The sequence below is a fragment of the Octodon degus genome, unplaced genomic scaffold (genome assembly GCF_000260255.1).
Source record: "Octodon degus isolate 3935 unplaced genomic scaffold, OctDeg1.0 scaffold00044, whole genome shotgun sequence".
Taxonomy (NCBI): Eukaryota; Metazoa; Chordata; class Mammalia; order Rodentia; family Octodontidae; genus Octodon; species Octodon degus.
In genome coordinates, this window is record NW_004524620.1 from 8,663,048 (window position 1) to 8,683,327 (window position 20,280).

Genomic DNA, 20,280 nt, shown 5'->3' on the forward strand with positions numbered 1-20,280 from the left:
AAGAGCTGTTTTCCACTGATTCAAACAACATACAAATCCAGTATAATGCCATATAAAGCAAAAATCATGATATATGACTAATAAAACATTCATGGGCCAACATGTAACTTTTTAGAAGCATACAATTACTATAATTGAACAATATGTCAAAAGATTAAAAATTTACTTGTGTACAACTAAAGTACGTGAAACAGGAAAAAACAAACGGTCACAGATAAAAGTTCATTTTCTTCAATATCTATTTTATTCAATTAAAATGCCAAGACATAATCTACAGGTTTTTAAATATTGACAATAATTTTTATCCCAATAATTATTAGTTTCAAGAAGGGTTTTACATAGAATCTAATTGGCTTGATAAATACAAATAAGTGTCAAATAACATTAATGCCTAATATTTTTAAAAACTTTCCCAAAGATCTCAAAGTTTGTAATCTCATTACTTTTTTCATTGCTTTTCTGATTCTACCAAACACGTTTAATTTATACCCTATTATTTAGAAATAATCCTATTACTCAAATTTCTACATTTCCATATTCCTCTTACTTGCTTCTATAATTAAAAATTACGGCATTTTAAAAACATTGTTTTCCACATGACCATTTGGTGTGCTCTTTCACAGACCTTGGTTTTCAAATAAATATATTAAAACCTTAAAAAAAAAAAAACCCAAACATTGTTTTCAAAGAACACAGTATATAATAATTTTTTTTATGTTCAAAACCTTAATATAAGACCTAGAATATAAACCAATATTTACAGCTTAAAAAATAAATCCTAAATTTAGGCACCAATTCATGATGAACTGTAAATCCCTTACCTCCTATACCTTATCCTTCCCAAAGCAAAGGATACATTTAAGCTTTTCCTCAAAATTTCATAAAGTAAAAACATGTAAATATTTACACATCCATGACAGATATTTTCAAAGTAAAGGTTAACAAAAGATCTGAAGCGTGGAGGTGGACAGTTCAGTGATAAGGCGCCGGTCTAGCAGGCCCAGGTCCTGAGCTAGCTCCCAGGCAGACAGGTAGGAAGGAAGCAGGAAGCAGCAGACAGAGGGCGGGAGAGAGGGATGGAGGCAGGAAGGAGGCTGATCTAAAAAGCACCAACACACAAAGAAAAAGGGGGAGGGTGGAGTGGGGTGGGTGGGGCAGGTGGGGCAACCGCAAACTATTGAAAGCAGTCTCCTGAAAACAGAGCCTCTCACCCCTGAATCTAACAGCTCAGTTCTAAAAATAGGTTAAGTGCCACTGCCATAGTAAGAGAGCAGCCTACTCCTTCTTTTATATAATGAATAAACATTTTCACATGAAACCAACAGATAAATAAGAGTTTCTTTTCTAACCAAGATGACAAGCACGAAGCTTTGGCATTTAAAGATGAGCTACAAAAGATACTACGCTGCCATCTATCTACCCAAAAAGGTATTTAAAAAACAAAAAACCAAAGACTAAAGATTTCCGTTTATTCTGAACAGACAGAGGGCCAATCTCCACCGCCTACTCAACTTCATCATTATTCTCACCAGATACACAATAGCATTAATATATTCTTCAGAGATACTCAGGGGCTTTTAGGGATCTTTATTCCCAAATAAAATAACAAGGTGAAAAACTGAGATTTCTGACACTATCTGTCCAGCATTATAGGCACAATCAAGAGTAGGACATGATTTTTGGTGGAAAAAAGAAAAGGATAAAAATAATTTACAAAACAAACACTGAGAGTATAAAGTTATTTGAGTAACATTTTTCTGTGATTTTTTTAAAAAGTGGTAATAACTGACTTTTGTGTTAAAATTAATGATATTTTCTACCTTTATGAAACAGTTATCTTCAAAAGAACTATTATGTTAATGGTAGTCTATTATTTAACCTTAGAATTATTTGCTATATAATATTTTACAACAGATATAACCTTAAAACAGATTAATGCAATTACTGCCTAAGCCCGTGGTTGGCTGTTTTCTCATACAGCAATGACTTTCTTCATCTTTCCATTTGGTTAGTCTCTACAAAGTCTATCATGAGTCTAATTCCATGGACCAGAACCCACATCCTGTGCACTTCCTCTGACCTAAGGCCACAGAAGTTTTCACTGCAGGGCTCCAGAGGACATCATGTACCTAGATTATGACATGATTGTTGCCTCCTGGAGTTCTGCAATTAGGCAGTAATGATTAGGATCACCTGATAAGGCATTTTCAAACACAGTGCTACTGCCATTGACACCTATGAAGGAATCATTTGTATGAAACCCTCCCACCAAGAACACTATAAAAAGCCAGATATAATCCAACTAATTAATGCACTGTTGTTGGAAGTTACTGGAAAGAAGCCAAGATAGAACTTAAAAGGCTAAGTTCTCAAGCAAAGTAGAAATGCATTAAGGTGAGCCCTGTATTTTGCAGCACTTCTGAACTTGGGCCCAGCAAACAACTAGAGGGTACAATCCATGAAAAACACTTGACTTTTACAACTAAGACCTCAAAGGGCACACCATACGTGTAAAAGAAAACTGCAACTAGTCCTTCACAAAATTAAACCCTGCAATTATAAATTCTTACAAAGTATCAATAAATACAATGTCATCTTCCAAATAACTGCTGCATTAAGACCAATGTCCTATTATTCAGGATTGGAAAAGCATGTTTTCCAGTGACTGGATCAAGATGAGCCTTCTCTTATATGCTGTTATGGCTTGTGTCCAGATGTCCCCCCAAAGCCTCATGCAGTCATAAGCAAAGCTTTACAAAGGTAGCTGGATTTCAGAGTGCATGAGATTAAGGGTATGAGATTACCAAATTAGCCCACTGATTGATTTAGCATACTTCTGGGTGTGGATAATGGGAAGCCCGAGGCTGAGTGTGAGTGCTACCCAGCGTATGGGGGCAGCTCGGATAGAATATAAGGACAGAAAGAGGGCTTCTGTTGCTGCTTGACACACTGCTGCTTTGTTGCCTTAATGCCTTCTGCCTGCCGTGAACTGTTGCTCCTTTGTGACGCTCTTCTGCTGTGCTACACTGCCCTGGAGAAACCCGACTATGAACTGAAACCTCTACTATCTATGAGCCAAAATAAACCCTCCCTCTTTTAACTTTGGGTATTAGGTATTTTGTCTCAGCAACAAGAAAAGTAAGCAAACCATATACTAAACAAAAATAAATGTAAGAGTAAATCATATTAGTTAGTTAGAACACATTTCCCATACTGTCTATACTTTCCCATACAAAATACACAGTAGCCAATAAAAATTTAACATACATGTCAGAACCCAGGACCAAATATCAGGAAACTAAAAAAGAAATAAATCAACAGAAGAAGATCTCAAAATTAAAACTTATTAGACATACATTGTCTTAATTAATTTTATCTTTGCCAAGACAAACTACCTGACACCCAAAGATGAAGGGTCGGGTTTACTTAGCTCACGATTTGCAGAGGTTTCAGTCCATAATCAGCACGCTCCACACAGGGTGGCTCATGGCAGAGGGGAAACTATTCAAGGAGGCGGAAGACAACAAAAGCAATGAGAGAGGAGACAAGTCTCTTTCTGTTTCTTATATTGTACCCAGTTGACCGGGATTAGGGCACTGCTAATCCAAATCAGTGGGCTGATCCAGCAATCACCTACCCTTAAACCCAGCACTCTCAATTCCAACACTGCACTACAATTCAATAATGCTCTAGATTTAGCCATCTTAGAAAAAAATCCTGTGACTACATGAAGCTTTGCAGGGGAAATCTAGAAACAAACCGAAAGACATTAAAATAACTTTAATTAAAATGTTCAAGAAGGGGACAGGGAGATGGCTCAGTGGAATAAGTGCTTCCCTGGCAAGCGCAAGGGCCTGAGTTCAATCCCTGGTTCTGCAAAAAGTAAATAAATAAATAAAATGTTCAAGAAAATACACAACAAAATGGAGAACTTTACCAGAAAAATGATCTTTGAAAAGGAATATCAAATGTAAAATCTAAAAGTGAAAAGAAAAACTGAACTATGAACTCAATAGATCAGACAAAGCAGTAAGCTAATTAGTAAATCAGAAAAGGTCAGCAGAAAATATCTAGAATGAATCACAGAAGGAAAATATAGAAAAGGACAAAAAATAGGCATATCCATATCACAAAGGTGAGTGTGAGCCTCAATTTATATATAATTAAAATCCAAGATCTTCAAAAGAAAAAGAAGAGGCGTAGTGGTGAACACCTGAAAACCTTGCAGTCGGGGAGGCTGATGCAGGAGGGTCAGAACTTCAAGCTCAAAGTAGACAAGTCAGCTACTTAGCAAGACCCTGCCCCAAACAAAAAGCAGTGATGCAGCAACTCCGAGTAACGCAGAACTCAATCCCCAGTACTGCCCTGCCCCCCACCCTAAAGAGTCTAATATTATTAGAGTGGTGTTTTATGGGCCAGCCAAACAGCTCAGCAGATTAAAGCACCTGCTCAGGCAGAGCGCAGAGGCCACCATGTGTGCCCCAACCCCAGGGCAAGCTGAGAAGGCAACTGAGATTGGGCGTGGAGCACGTCTGTAATCCCAACACTTGGGAGGCTAAAAACAGAAGAATCACTATGAGTCCAACCTATGTAGTAAAACCCTGTACCAAATACATTTTTAAAAAAAAGGACTGGTGTTTCAAAATTGAAGTGTCTGCTGTCTATGAGAAGCACACAACAAAGACTAACAGTAAAAAGAAAGAAAAAGACCTACCACGAAAACATGAACCAAAAGAAAGCTGATCAAATTCGTAACAGAAAAAATTGTTAAGAATCATTGACAGATCAAGAGATACCTTTTGTAATGACACAAAAGTCAATCACCAAGAAGATACAACAAATGTGCTTGTATATCACTAATTACAGAGCTTCAAACTCTCAACATGTACATCAGTGCAATGACTAAAATTCACTTCAATACATAGTAACTAACATTCATTTTGCTTCAAATCCTGGAATAGTTCACATTATATGAATCATAAAATATTTTCTCCAAGTACAGTTATAACTCTGGCCCTAGAATTTAGAATCACTGATAATTTAGAATTACTGATAATCACTGTTCTATTTTATGCATTTAAATTTGTCTAATAAAACTTCTACAGAACAACACTAAGATAAAGCTCTACTTTATATGAATCAGTTTATTCAAAGAATATATCATAAACAAAATTTTAAAATACTGATTCAATGGAAATAAAGTTTTTGTAAATAAGGAGGGGAAAAGGAGTTGAAAAGAGGGCAGGAACTGGAGGAAAAAAAGAATAAAGATATATCAGGGTATAAATTCTCTCTGATGAAGTTTGCTATTATGTATATCTAAAATATACCAATAAAATTAATTTTTAAAAATTTAAATTTAAAAATAAAGAATATACTAAGTAGAAAAACAGCCAGTTACAGACATTGATTCAGGAAGAAAAATAGCACTTCAAAAATAAAAATGTTATTTTAAGAAAACAACTGAAGCTGGGCATGATAGTCCATGCCTGTAATCCCAGCATTCTGAGAGGCTGAGGCAGGAACAATGGAAGCTGAAGCTGAGGCTAGACAATTTAATAACACCCTGTCTTAAATTTTATATACATGGGATATAGCTCAGTGTGAAAGCTATGGGATCAACCCTAGTACCAAATAAATACAAACTTTTAAAACATTTAAGCAATAATTGTCTCCTCAGTAATCATCTTGATATAATCAACAAAATGATCTTGGAAGGGACATTACATGAACCCTTCAAATTTCTCTATCATTACCTCTAACACTGATGGCAAATTCCAAAAGTACTGTAAGACTTGGGCTGATCTCAATGGCACTGAGTAAGTCTGGCAGGTCCTTACAATCATAGTTTAGTGCTTATTATATAAAGTTTTATTATAGCCAAATATGATCTAATCTGATTTTCATTTGGTAATACAGTACTGCTAGCTAATGTAATAATACTATAAAATATTGCTATTTTTTGACAATTAAGTATTCTAAGGAAAATCTGGTAGGAGTTTTCAAAACCCAACCTGTACTCACTTTTCATATATTTTCTTCCTCATCTTTTTAATCATTTAATAAACTTTTATTATATTGCTAGAAAAATTCAGTTTGCATGTAACATGTGTATAAACATATATGCACAGATATATTCAAAAACCATCTATAATATTTGGAAAATATTTGACTCTTTGACAAAAATTTGACTCTTTTCTCTGACATGATTTTCTCCAGTTTCTAACTTTCATTTCATTTCTTTTCTTTTCTTTTTTTGGTGGTACCAGGGATCAAACTCAGGACCTTGAGTCTGACAGGCAAGTACTTATTCCACTGCGCTATCTCCCCAGCCCCCTAATTTTCATTTCAATACAAAAAGCACTTTGTGATTTCAAATGTTTAATGCTACACTTGAATCTCACCATTACATTTCTATTTAATAACTGGAAATTTTTTGGCTGTAACCAATCTCCTGGTAGGAGTATGAAACAATCTCCTAGTAGGATGTAGCATCTCATAAAAACAGGCCCCAAATCCCCCTTCTTTTCTGAGAACTCTCATTAAAATGTAACCTACGTTGAATACTTATGCACAGCAGGTAGTTTACATATATTATCTAATTTCACAATTATGTATAGATCTCAGAAGAAGAGATTACACACCACAGAAGTTAAACAATCTTTCAAAGGTATATATGGCATAAGAAAAGCCAGGCTTTGCTCCCAGGCGTGTGCATGTTTCACAAAGCGAAACCCACTAGCAAGGGCCATCAAATTTAGAGGCAGAGCAGAGTTAGTATTTTAGGTATCGCTGGCCAGTCTCAATCACAACTACTGAATTCCGTAAAACAGCCACAGACAACAGGCAGACAAACGAAAGTAGTTGTTTTCTAGTAAAACTTTATTAACAAAGCATCTAAGTAGAAGGCTAAATTTAATCCAAGGTCTGTAGTTTGCCAATCTCTGCACTATACTATAACGTATTTCCTCTCATAGATCTTTGGCTTTTCACTGACATCACCGAATTTCCTTTTCTTCCTTTTTAAAAACTTATGACCTTAATTCCACTGAGCAAATTTACTTTAATGCTTCTCTTATGAAGTTTAATTATACGAAAGTGTTTACTCAAAAAACACATGTTCTATCTATAATACCAATTTGCTACAAATTCATCTCAAAGTGAAACATTCCTAAGACTGTGGGGATGCACTGTATTCTCAGTGTGAATGTCAAGCACTTATACTAAAACTTGTCTCCAACTTCAGTTATTAGTATCTAATTTTAATTCTCAACCTACATTTAATCCGGAAAATCACAAGGACTCACCAGCATACACACCGCAGCAGCTACAGCAAATATTCTCCTGCAATGATTTGAAAGGATCATATACCCCAAAAGGGATTTTTTTATATAAAAAGATTAAAAAGTACAAATTGGAAAAAAAAAAACCCTCCCTTCTCCATCATTCTTCCCTTCCCTTCCCTTCCTGCACTACATCTCCTACACACGTTCATAATTTGTTCTCGTCTTTTTTGCAGTCACACACACACAGTATCTTTAAGATCCCCATCAAGTCCAAGTAAAACTGAAAGAACAACAAAAGAACATGCAAGATCAGGTTCAAGCCCCGATCTAAAACTCAAACCAGTTTAATAGTTACTTCAGAGTTTTGTGCCTTCAGCACCACTTAAATATTTCTGTTAGTCTGTGTTTCCTCATGTGAGTATTGGGAACACAGAAGCAAGAATCAGATAAGCTGCGCAAAACACAGCGCTGCCGTTTGGTCACGAAGCCGTGCTTTTCCCCGCTGCTACTGTCACCACCTCCTCAGTCTCCGTCCCGGGGTGGTCTTAACATCCACCGTACTCCTCTCCCGAGCAGGGACAGCCTAGCCCCAAACAGCACCAACAGACCTCTGGGAACCATCTGCAAAGCCACTTTATCTTTGTCCTCAAAAACTGGGGTGGAAGGAGTCCTTTTCCTCAAAAACTTAACTGGACCTTTGACAGCCTTTAAAAAATCTAATTCTATTTTTTTATTCCTAAAAAAAAATGATTTTTCCTTTGCCTTTTGTTATTTTAAATAGTTTTAAAGCAGGACATATTTAAAGATCTAGCACATTGTTTTATAAGAATGACACTAATCAATAATAATAAAATAATCTATTTTAAAGAGAATGCCATATTAGCATGTACTTTCTCAACTGCAATGTATTTAAAAATTCACCAACTTGGGGTATATTTTTGTTGTTTTTACTTCTAATATTCTGCAGTTAAAGGACCCACAATGTTAACTGTATGCTACTGCTGATCTAACATTAGTGTGCACATAAACATTTCTTACCAAATTATGCTTTTTTAGTGGAAGAAAATAATAATAATGGCAGAAAGAAAACATCAGTGCGTAGCAAGTAAGAAGTTCAGTGTAGAAACACAACTGCAGAAAAAGCCAATGATTATCTTCACCAACACAATTGTTAATCCTGAAGGGGGGAGAAGGAAAGAAACAATATTTTAAACTTTAATAAGACATTCATTTCCTGGTCAGCGAGACCAAAGACAAGCTCACACACTTGACATACACTTGATTTCATGGCACTGTGCTGAAGCCACTCACCCGAAAGACGACTATATGGAAACAGAAATACACCGTCTTATATTTGTACAGCATTTTCTGCTCTGTGAAGGAGGTCCACATCTGTACAACCCTCCTTCAACTCACAACAACCCAGGGGGGGCAAAAAAAGCAGATGGGGGTAGTCTGTTGTGTCCCTGGCACAGAAACAAAAGAGGAGGAGTGGAGCCGCAGCCGGGGATGCAGCTAGAAGAAAGAAAGAGCCACGAGAGGGAGGAGAGACATGCTTGTGCACTAAGTGCTGTGGCTCTGCACAACAACTTCAAAGTTTTCAAGCAAAACAACTTAAACTTGGTCACTCTGAAATACTTGCTGAGTAGTCACTGTATTTCTGTTCTTAAAAAACCTATGGCTAGTAGCTAAAAATAAAAATGTGTTCAAAACTACTTACAAATAATGCTATTATTTTCATCAATACAACAGTGAGGTCTAACTAGAGAACAGACTGTTATAATACCAGAATTTTCAAGGGCAATTTAAGATGAGTATTTCACCGTTCTCAACCTACTGTGCTCGTTTCCAATGTGCTGTAAAATTCCAGCAGAAAATTCTAATTCAAAATTACCTTGCATGTTTTTATTTCAAAATAGTATTACATTCCCACTAGGGGATAAAATGCTAGTGAGTTTTAATCCTATCTTAAGTTGGTGTTTTTAAGATGTGTCATTAAATATAGGTGGTGCACACATGTGATCCCAGCACTCAGGAGGCTGGGGCAGGAGCACTGTCACAAGGTCTAGGTCAGCCTGGGCTACGTAGTGAGTTCAAGACCAGCCTGTCTACATAGTGAGACCCTGTCTCAAAAAAAGAAAAAAAGAAGAAAAAAGGTAAAATTGCAAAGAACACTTGGAGAAATATCCGCAAATTAAGTGAATGTGATTTATAAACAAGAAAATGTTTTGTTTTCTGAAAGCAGGACTGAGAAATGACTTTAAGAATACATTCAAAAGTACTTTTCAGAGAGCTGTTGTTTGAAAGATGACATCCTTGCCCCATCCTTCCTATGCCCAAGAAGTTGGAAAAATTGTGACCACAACTTCCCAAACCAGAGAGCTTTATGAAGCACTATGGCACTCTATTAACATGTGTGTCCTTTTAGGATGCATCTCAGCTCCTTAGCAATGTGCTCAAAGCTAAAAACACAGAAAACACTGAGGTAATCTGAGAACTGACTTTCAAATCTAAAGCTGCTGGGCAGTTAAAATAAATGTAATTTCTGAAAATATCAAAACTTATTTCTGCTTCCAGTTGGTACAGTACATTCCTCTCCTCTGAACATTCTAGCAATGCTCCACTAGGAAATTAAATCACAAAAAGTCCTAATTCTACAGGGTATAATAAAAGTATGGTATATACTTACATAAAAGCTTTTAAAGTCTTATGCTAACAGACACACTGCCATTAATCCCCCTCAGGAGACTTCTTCCTGGCTTTGATCAGTTCATTATCCAATCATTTTTGCCACTTTCTGTGCAATTTTGGAGGTCCATTCTTGGGTCTTTAGTTGCCCTTCATGGCTGCCTCAGTATCCTAAATCAATTCAAAATGTTTGATTTATGTCTCTATCCACCTAGTCACCAGATATGGCACCACGTGGCCTCTAGCTCCTCCAGCTCTTCAGGACCATTAAGGATGCTGGTCTTCTTTATCTGCCCCTTCCTGCTGCCAATACTCTACAGGCTGACTAAGCCTCAATACAGCTGGACACAGAGATCGCCCCAGTGTTAGAACTCAGGGAGCACAACACCCTGACCTGGTCACCAACATGCTAGTCTTTGTTAAGGTACGCATCACTAGCTTCTGCATTTCTTAGCTGATTTGTTTAACCTTCAAATTACGGCATTCCTGTGCAAGGAAGCATCAACATCCAACTGTACTGTGAACACTTACCATATTTTTAGTTTATCAAAAATACTGCAATAAAAAGTGCTTATCACTTAAATATCTGAGTATATGTTTCACACAACTTTTTAAACTCTATTATTGCTGTGAATACAAGAATCATGGAGATTTAAATAGTTACTTGGAAATTAATCATTTCAATAAGTTATATCTTTTGAGTGCTGTAAATTTTTTGGGTTTTCTCTAAAATATTCTTACATTTTGTAATCATTTAATCTGAATAGAAGGAAATTACCTTCTTTTATAATAGTGTGTATGAGAACCAAATTTCCACTAAAAGACTGTTAAATCAATAATGTCATCAAATTAGTTATGGAACAAGGGAAACAGTAAATTAAACAGCATCATCAGGCAAAGGTAGATTCTACTCTTCAGTTAACTTAGAAGCAGTTATACATCAAACTGTTACTCAGTTAACTTCACATATGCGTGCATTCATGTATAAACATAAATATATGTATATAGATGTATTTATAAAGTGCTACACTCTACAGTTTAAATATTTATGCATATCCAATGTGAAGAAAACAGAATTGAATATAATATCTTGTTTTTGTTTTGTGACTGTTTTGAAATGAAATATGATACAGAATTTTCACAGCATTTGTTTTCAAAATTTCTATTTTTCAACTGAGGATTTTCCTTAAATATTACAAGAGAGCCCCCTATTGACCAAAAAATGTTGGCAGCGCATGAAAAACAACTAATTACATTTAACACACAACATGCACAAAATGTTAACACCTAAATGCAATATAGAAGGGGGTTATCACGGTACTTGTGTTGTGTATTCTCCATTTGAACAAGGAAGGGAGAATGCAACCAATGGAAAGCACAGGGCTTACTACAATAAAAAGAACAGCAACTACTGAGCGTGGACCTCCTGCATGTCAGACTCTGCACTAGCTTGTTTATACACATCACCTCATTTAATACATGCACCATAGGCTTTCTGTGGAATTTAGTGCATATTAATCATAGTTTTCTGCTCAAACATTTTCCTTGCTAGCAACAACAAAACTCTTACGAAAAAAGGACTTTAAGGATGGACAGCTACAATCAAAGATACTTTTATTAAAAGACTTTTTCAATTGACTATATTTAACGTAACCTGTTTACCCTGCCAGTCCTAGGCTTTTCTCGCAGCTTTGCCACCCTTCTTACCAGGGGCAGTGGTGGTCCATCCTCCTGACGCAGTGGCCACAGCGGCTGCAATGGTGGGAGCGCTTTGGCCTCATCAGGTTACACTTGCTGCACAATTCCCAGAGCTCCCTTTCTGGAGAAGGAAATTCAAATCCATTTAATGAAGAGAAACAAATAAAGGTGAAATTCAGTAACAACTGTTTACAGGATTTTAGAGAACATCTTCAATATTTATTTGTAACATATTTTTCTAAGTCTCTAATATAAATTTGTTTGCCAGAGTGCAGCTGCTCTACATATGTCTATTCTGTATATTTCTAATATTTATTTATTTACTTATTTATTTATTTATTCTGTATTTTAGGGAGGGGTCTACAGGGTGGTTGGGCTCTTACTACAAGATTGGACTCATAGAGATTCTCCTGTTTGCAGCCTCCCAAGTACTGGGATTACAGGAGCATGCCACCATGCCCAGTCTCAGTCTCAGTGTGCCCCGGGGGCAGGGCCGGCATGGCAGGCCGGAGGATTGAACCTCTGGCCACTGTGCCTGCTTGCAAGCACTTTAAGCTGCTGAGCTATTTCACCGGTCCTTATTTCTAATTTTAAACACTACAAAAATAAAGTACAATTACAGTTAATGTAAAGGACAGAAAACAGTTTGTGTTTTCAACACATTGTTAGAACATAAGAAAATCTAATAACAGAACCCTAATGTCCAACCAACTTATTTTATTGACAGCACTTTATTTAGACAAGCTAATTTATAGAAACTTTATTATCTAAAATCACTAAAAAGAAGAAATAATATGGAGTCCTGGTTTGAGCAGACTAAAAATATGAAATAAATCCCATAAACAAACAAGGCCAACATAAATGGCACAGCCCCATCCCAACAAGCATCATTTCTCTAAAGCAGTGATGGGGAACCTTTTAGCATTTCCAATGATATGAATAGCCCAGGTGGCACATGTGCCGTCTACAATTGCACCTAAATCATTTTATTTTTCTAATATCAATGGATTAATTTGGGACTGTGTATAGGGGCAGACTAGAGAAAGAGGACACAGAAATTTCAAAGGCATCTGAATAATTTCAGTAGTTAAGGTTGTAAGAAGAGTAAAATACAAGGCAAATAAAGGGGTTCTTTAAAAAAAAATATTGCCCTACAACCAAATAGCAATTTTCTCTGCTACGTATTAAAAGAAAACACCAGTAGGTCTTTGTGCTAAAAACAGGAAATTAAAATTTAAAAAAAACATGAGATTTGCATAAAATAAGTTTTTATTCTAAGTTGCTCTAATCAGACCCGTAAAAACTGTTAGAGAGTCATTTTTTAAGTCAAGACAATTTCCTCTTATATAAAATTTTTTGTTTGTTTTATGGTATCAGAGATTGAACTCAGGACCCTGTGCTTGCCAGGCAGGTGTTTATGCCACTGAGCTATCTCCTTGGCCCCATAAAACGTATTTTTAATATTTATTGTAATGGAATTTTACTTTAATAAAATTCTTAAAATTTTCAGCACTTATGTTTATATTACTCCCCCACTTCACTTAAAGTATGGGCATAGTATTAAAACTTAAATACAGTTAAGCTGGTATAGGTATTTATTTAACTGTAAGTCAAGTGGAAACTCATTTAATTGATAACATATTACAATGTTGCAAACTTATCATTTTTTCTCCCACTTAGCTCATGCTCCCAAAATTCCAACATTAAAACTTGGAACTCACACACAGCAAAGAATATAGTAAGGAAGGAGGTTCTATGAACCAATTCTAATTAATTTTCACAAAATGTAATATAAAAACCTTGTATGTAAAAATCAATGCTTTAAAACAAATCATGCTTCATTCTGTATTCTGAGAAATCAACATATAATATCCTAGAAAACAAATTATTTCATATCTAAAATGTATCTTCAGAAAAGATAGCATTTGGCTACAGTCAGAAAAGGCCTGAAGTTTGTACTGTAGACCAGTTTGACAAATTAGTCTCCAGGCAAGTCTAGTTCAACATCTGTTTTTGTATGACTCATGAGCTAAAGATGATTTTTATAACTTTAAATGATTTTAAAAATTAAAATAACCTGTAACGGAGAAATCATAAGAAATTCAAATTTCAGTGTCCAAAAACAACGTTTCATTTGCTATACACTTATTCACTTACACACTGTCTTTGGCTGTTTTTGTGCTACAAGACTAAAAGGTGAGTTGTGACAGAGACCATACATACAGCCCATAAAACTGAAAATATTTACTACTGGACCTTTAAGGCAAGGAAGTTTGCTGATCTTTAGTCTGGACCACAAATCCGTTTACAAAGAAATAGCCTGAAATAATCCTCTGGCTAAACTGGTGATAGAAAAGAAGCACCTAAAATGAGAAAGACCTCTACAAACTCAGTTTTACACACAAGGATACACATTCACACTACGTGATCAGAGAACAAAGAAATCACTATTGTAAAACTCCAGAATTGTAATTGAAAGTATCATCTACAGTGTTTTTGCCTTGTACAGGAAACCAATTCATTCATGTTAACCTTGCCTATCTATAGACGCTTCTTAGTCCTTGCCTTTTTGTTCTCTGGTGTTTACTGATATCTAAATACAATTTTAGTGACTGACACATTCTGCTGTCTGGTGAATACCTAGAAGATTTCTGCACAGTGTGCTAATAACATAAATAAAACTCTAATAACAGAATTCAATGATGATTTCTTAGTTGCAGCAAAGTTCAAAGCTAATAGAGATATCTTTTTTAAGGGAGACAGGAAACAAAACAAAGATTAAAAACACTCCCTAAATGGCTGGGCTGTGCAATGTAAGTACACAGCACAGCATGTGCTCACTGATGTCACTCTCACTAAAGCTGCAAGTGCCTCACTGCGCATAAAGTAATGTCTGGCTTGGTTGGCTGTGGTTTATATCAAAAAAACTGGGAATCATTTTCTCTCTGAGTCCTTTCTTTACTCATAGATGTTTGCAGCACATAATGACATTTGTCGTGGGGAATTGGTACACGTACATAGAGTGTACATCTCAATTCTTCTCCCCGACTCCATCCCTTTTCTTTTACCGGCACCAGATTTATTTATCCTAAGTCATTATAAAGTTAATCATCATACGTAAAAATTACCAACCAGACTAATACACCAAAAAAAGTCTTTTAAAGACTCTCATCTTATGAGGTCCTGTCACTCAACTATCGTATTTTAAATCACAAAGTTGTTTTAGGGAGAAAAACATGGCTTGAAACTATCAAAGTCAGTACAAGATTTGGATCCTATGTAGATTCCACAACATAAAAGACTGTCAAAGTAGGAAACAATGTCAGTAATACAAGAGGATAGAATCAAATCTATGACTCTGACCATTAACAGCACACGTATTCTTATATAGTTTGGGGTAAAACTTGGAAGGACAGCCTCATAACAAAAAATTGGGAAGATTTTGTTCTGTGGCATTATTTCAAAAAAAATGGCTTTATGGATGACAACACTCAACGGTGTAAAAGCTCGATGATGCAAATGTTTTAATGCTGACTATGGTGACGGCTGTACAACTCTAAGTATACCAAAAACCACTGAACTACAAATTGAAAGGAATTTACACTCAAAAAATGATTAAAAGTTTGAATAAAATCATTTCATAAAACATGAGTGATAAAAATGGTATTTCTAAAGTTAAGGCATTGGTTTATTGAAAAAACAATGTCCAACTGATCAATTTTGCACGCCTGTATCTGGTTATCTGAGCAACTGCTTTGAAGACTGCAATATGACAATCACTGCTGGTTGTCTACCACCTTGTTATATTCCTATCGCCTGTATTGTTTTAATTGTTTAATTCTCTTTAAAATAAAATTTAAACATAAGTAGCTAAGGCATTACTTTATATTTGTTATATCAAATACGCATGTAAATAATTCAAATATCCTAATCAGACATGTAACAATTTAATTGTACTATTTCTTCTACGTGCCTAAAAGTTTTTAAAAGCAAATTCTGCAAATTTCTCATGGGAATATTCTCATACATTCAACATGCATCACATTCAGTAGATCTCATGTATACTAAAGTTACTCTTTAAAAAATAAAGAAGCCAGGGAGATAGCTCAGTGGCAGAGTACCTGTGTGGCAAGTGTGAGGTTGTGAGTTCAATGCCCAGTACCAAAAAAAAAAGGTAGATAAAATGTGTCAGAGTAATTCAATTAAAAATGGCTAAAATAGAAAAGTATTAAAGACTAAAGCCTTGCGGAAGAACTCAACTATATGAAACTGCTCGACTTTCAAACATTCCTAAATAAGTCACTATTATATAGCTTCAACTCTTTAATCATACTGTTATTTTCACTGTTAAAAGTTCATTGTTTTCTTGTTTTGTTTTGCTTATTTTGGTAGCAGCGATCAGACTCAGGATCTTGCACTTGCCAGGCAGGTGCTTATGCCACTGAGCTATATCCTGGCCCCTAACATTTGTATTGTTTTTACTAAGTTAAAACCATATTATAAGGGCCAGCTAGATAGCTCAGCAGATGAAAGCACCTGCTTAGGCAGAGCGCAGTGGCTGGGGTTCAATCCCAGACAGGCTGTGCTGGCCCTGCCCCCACCCAGGGTGTGCTGAGATGGTGCCTGAGACTGGGTATGGTAGCGTGCACCTGCAATCCCTGTGCTTGGGAGGCTGAAAACAGGAGAATCACTATGAGCCCCATCTACATAGTGAGGCCCTGTAGACCCTGTACTAAAATACATTTTAAAAAAAGAGAAAAAAAAACTTATTATAGAAGAATCAGGTAGCCAGCACCAAAAAATTATGATTTCAAATTTCCCCAGAATCACAGCAAAAGAGCTAAAATTATTATTCTCTATATACTAGTAGACCCAAAATAAAATGACAGAGGCAAGACTGTGGGCCTCAACCAGCTCTGTGACATTACAGCTGCATAACCTAGAACATACAATCCACACTACTGACTACCCAGCCTACCTCCTCAAGTACCAGGAGGACCAAGTGATATGAGACATTCAAGGAATTTGGAAATATCAAAATATAGTAAATGTCTTTTTTCCAGTTGACTCACAGGACGTTTCTTGGACTGAAGGAAGAGAAATAACTGAGACATCAAAAAATACAGGCATCCAAACAATTAGCAAGACATCATGAAGGTCTGCAATACTGAGTCTATACTCTGAACGTAACAGTTCCATGGACCCAATTAAGCCCGTAAATGCTTGTTTTATACTCGTGTTTTATAATCTGTGAATTAATTATTGACTTCTGTAAATGTGTGTGGTGCTGAAGAGTAAACCCAGACCTTTCTTCACTAAGAATTCCTCCTACAAACTGGGATTCTCTGCTGAGACGGTCTGGCTGTCACTCATCCCCAACACAAGGCTGCGTGCAAGGAGCTCAGTCTTCAAGTTGTTGACGGAATCTGACAGCTCCTTTAAAAGGAGCAGCTGTAGGGAACTCCTAGATGGCTGCCTCACCTTCTGGGAGGGTACAGTACTCTGTTCCTGCAGTGAGGGCCGGGGAGAGCCCAGCTTCCTGTTTAGCAATGTAATTTCTCATTCCCACTTGTCCTCCTGCCTTTGAATCAGTTCACTATTATGTGACACAGCCAAAAATGTTCCCATACAGGCGTCATTCTCAAGCCTTCTGAACTGTGAGTTAAGTGAAACTACTTCCTTCATAAATAGCCTACCTCAGGTATATTGCTACTGTAACACACATAGCAGGAAACTAGACTCCAGAAGTAAATGTACTACTGTAACAGACCACCTCAGAATGTGGGCTGGGCTGGGAACTAGGTTTCTGGTAGAGGTTGGAAAAATTTGGAAGAGGAGGCTAGAAAATGCCTAGAATGCTATAAGCAGAATTTTATGGGCAACTCTGGTGAGGGCTCTGAAGAACAGGTCAAGACTAGCAAATTAGTTCTGGATGGAATGAGAGTGCTACTAGAAATGGGACTAAAGCCTTGCCAGAGCATGTGCCATATTACTGGCACTTTCAGAATCCTTACTGTAATCCAAATAAGCCTTTTCTTTATAAAGTTAGCCTGCCTCAGGTATTTTCTAATAGCAACACAAAATTTTAGGATGCAACAATCTTAAGTCATGATAATTTCACAGGGGCAGAGTCCTGATGCTCCTCCTGTTAGAGAAAGGCATGTGTCCTTCCAATACAAACACCTGGCCCCCCTACTAACTGGTGTGTCTGGAACCTACAGCCATTTGCATTCAACAGAAATGTGTTCAAAGTTTTAGAGAGTGCATCTTTGTTCTGGATTACTGCATTTTAATACTGAAGCAAGCTAACACATTTATGCAGTATGTTGGAGAGGCTGGGCTATGCCAACTAGCAAGAGGGACTATGCAGATTGCTGAGTGCCATCCTCCTCTCTCTGTCCACACTACAAAACATATACTAACTATATACTAAACCGCTGACTCCTACAAGTTAGTAAACACTGAATAGTCAATATAAGTAGTAAGACATTTCTGTAATTGCACAAACATTGGTGTAATCCTATCTGATCTCTAAACCTGCAAGGCCAAATAACCCTAAATGTGATGGGTCTCAGAAACATGAAAGCAGGACTACAGGAGGCTTGGGAAGTGACCTGGCACTTAATCTCTTCATGTCAGGAACTACTGCATTAGTGTCTGAACTTGGCTGCATGCCAGAATTACCTTGCATCCTCTGAAACAACTCATAGCTGTGACTATATCCATATGTTCTACTGAAATTAACATTAAGTTTAATTCTGATTAAATGACACACTGAATTTTTTTTACTGGTAACCAAGGATCAAACTCAAGACCTTGCACTTGTGAGGCAGATGCCTGTGGTGCTGAGCTATCTCCCCAGCCCCACACTGAAAATTTTAAGACACTTTCCAGGTAATTCTAACATACACTCAGTTTGGAAGCCATTGAATTACCATAAAATTACTGTACTGCAAAGATATATATAAATTTCTTACTAGAATAAAACGCAGAATTCTCAAAGCATATAGAGCGAAAATTCAAAACATAAGACTAAGAGGACAAATATACATTTATACATGTAAAAATCAATACATTTCCACTCATTTTTGTGATCTGAATGGCTACGCCACACGATGATCAAGTTACCTTTAAAGAACACTAGAATGAAAGGTTTTTAAGTTTTTCACAGTACTGTTAGAATGTGGAGAATTAGAGGCAATAATGTCCATAATACTATCAATATTCACTCCAAGAAATATATCTAAAGTATCTTGAGATTAGTGGCACCGACAAGAAAATTCCCTTTGCAAATAAAAATAGAATTTCTCAGTCAGCCATGGTGGCACAAGACTATAATCTCAGCTACCTGGTAAGCTGAGGCAGGAAGATTAAATTAAAGGGCAGTCTCAAAAATTTAGGAATAGCCTGCCTTAAAATAAAATTTTAAAAAGGGCTTCACACAGAGCTCAGTAGTAGAGCACTACTGGGTTCAATACCTAAGACTGCCACCTACAAAAGAATGAAAACCATATCATATCATTACATTCCAATCAAAAATATTTGTTGCACTTCTCAGGAGCAGAAAATGCTAGACATGTTACAGAACTGGACAAAGACAATGAAACAAAGACCCACAGCCTGGCCCTGCTTAGATGTGGAATGGGTGGAGGGAGACAAACATAAGCCGCTGAGAAGGCCAGCTGGGCAGTGGGGCCGGGTGCAACTGTAACACAGAAATCGGGAAAGAAATATAAGAACAAACTTAAAAGTGGTATTAAAAACAAGTGGTGTTGCATGACATATAACATATACTAAAGGCAGTAAAATATATCAGCAAAACGTAAATCTGAGGAATGCCATACCTCCATGTGGGATCTTGGGGTTCTCGGGGAGTCTTCCTGGATCAGTTATTGAGGCCCTCACTAAGGCAATCAGACAAAATATGGCAATGCCGTAGAATACTTAAAAATAAATAAAGTAAGTTATTCACATAAATTTTAAAACACTTTATCATTAAGCATAGTTCATTTTTTTCATAGTTAAATTTTAAAAGTGTATTTTATTTAACTCCATCAGGGTAACTAATTTTTTTTTTTTTTTTTTTTTTTTGGGGATTGAACTCAGGCCCTTGCGCTTACCAGGGAAGCGCTTATTCTCCTGAGCCATCTCCCGGCCCCTCATCTGATCTTGATCAGGCCATGATGCAGACGTGCACCCGTCATCCTGACCCCCCAGGCCGGGAACCAGCCCATGTGACAGCATTCCAGGAGCAGCTCTGGAGTTCAACAGACTGATGGAGCCCTGATGCAGGCCTTGGGCCTGGGGACTAGTTCTCTCCTATGGAGGAGAGAGCAGAACTAGAACCAGCTCTGAGCATAAAATACTCCTTTCTGGAACCTGATATCCAGCAGTGGCTTTATTTGATTTGATTTATTTTTGTGGCAAGCTCAGCCCACCCTGGGTGTGGGGCTGGCGCAGCTTGTGGTGCCAAGGGTTGAACCACGGTCCCTGTGCTTGCTTAAGCAGGTGCCTTAGTCTGTTGAGATATCTCACCAAACTCAATGACTTTAAATGGTTCTTTCTTTCTTTTTTTTTTTTTTTTTTTTTTTTTTTTTTTTGGTGGAAC

General features: G+C 36.8%; 1 protein-coding gene across 3 annotated transcripts in view; it reads right to left on the reverse strand.

The window, feature by feature from the left end:
• Positions 1 to 20,280, reverse strand: part of Zdhhc21 (zinc finger DHHC-type containing 21) — a 69,377-nt gene that overhangs the window by 38,042 nt on the left and 11,055 nt on the right. For all 3 annotated transcript variants that reach the window (XM_004631716.2, XM_023715846.1, XM_023715847.1), the window contains 3 exons: positions 19,517 to 19,615; positions 11,682 to 11,793; positions 8,325 to 8,463 (listed from right to left, as the gene is read on the reverse strand). In XM_004631716.2, the coding sequence (XP_004631773.1) occupies positions 8,325 to 8,463; positions 11,682 to 11,793; positions 19,517 to 19,615 (350 nt within the window). The remainder of the gene's footprint in view (positions 1 to 8,324; positions 8,464 to 11,681; positions 11,794 to 19,516; positions 19,616 to 20,280) is intronic.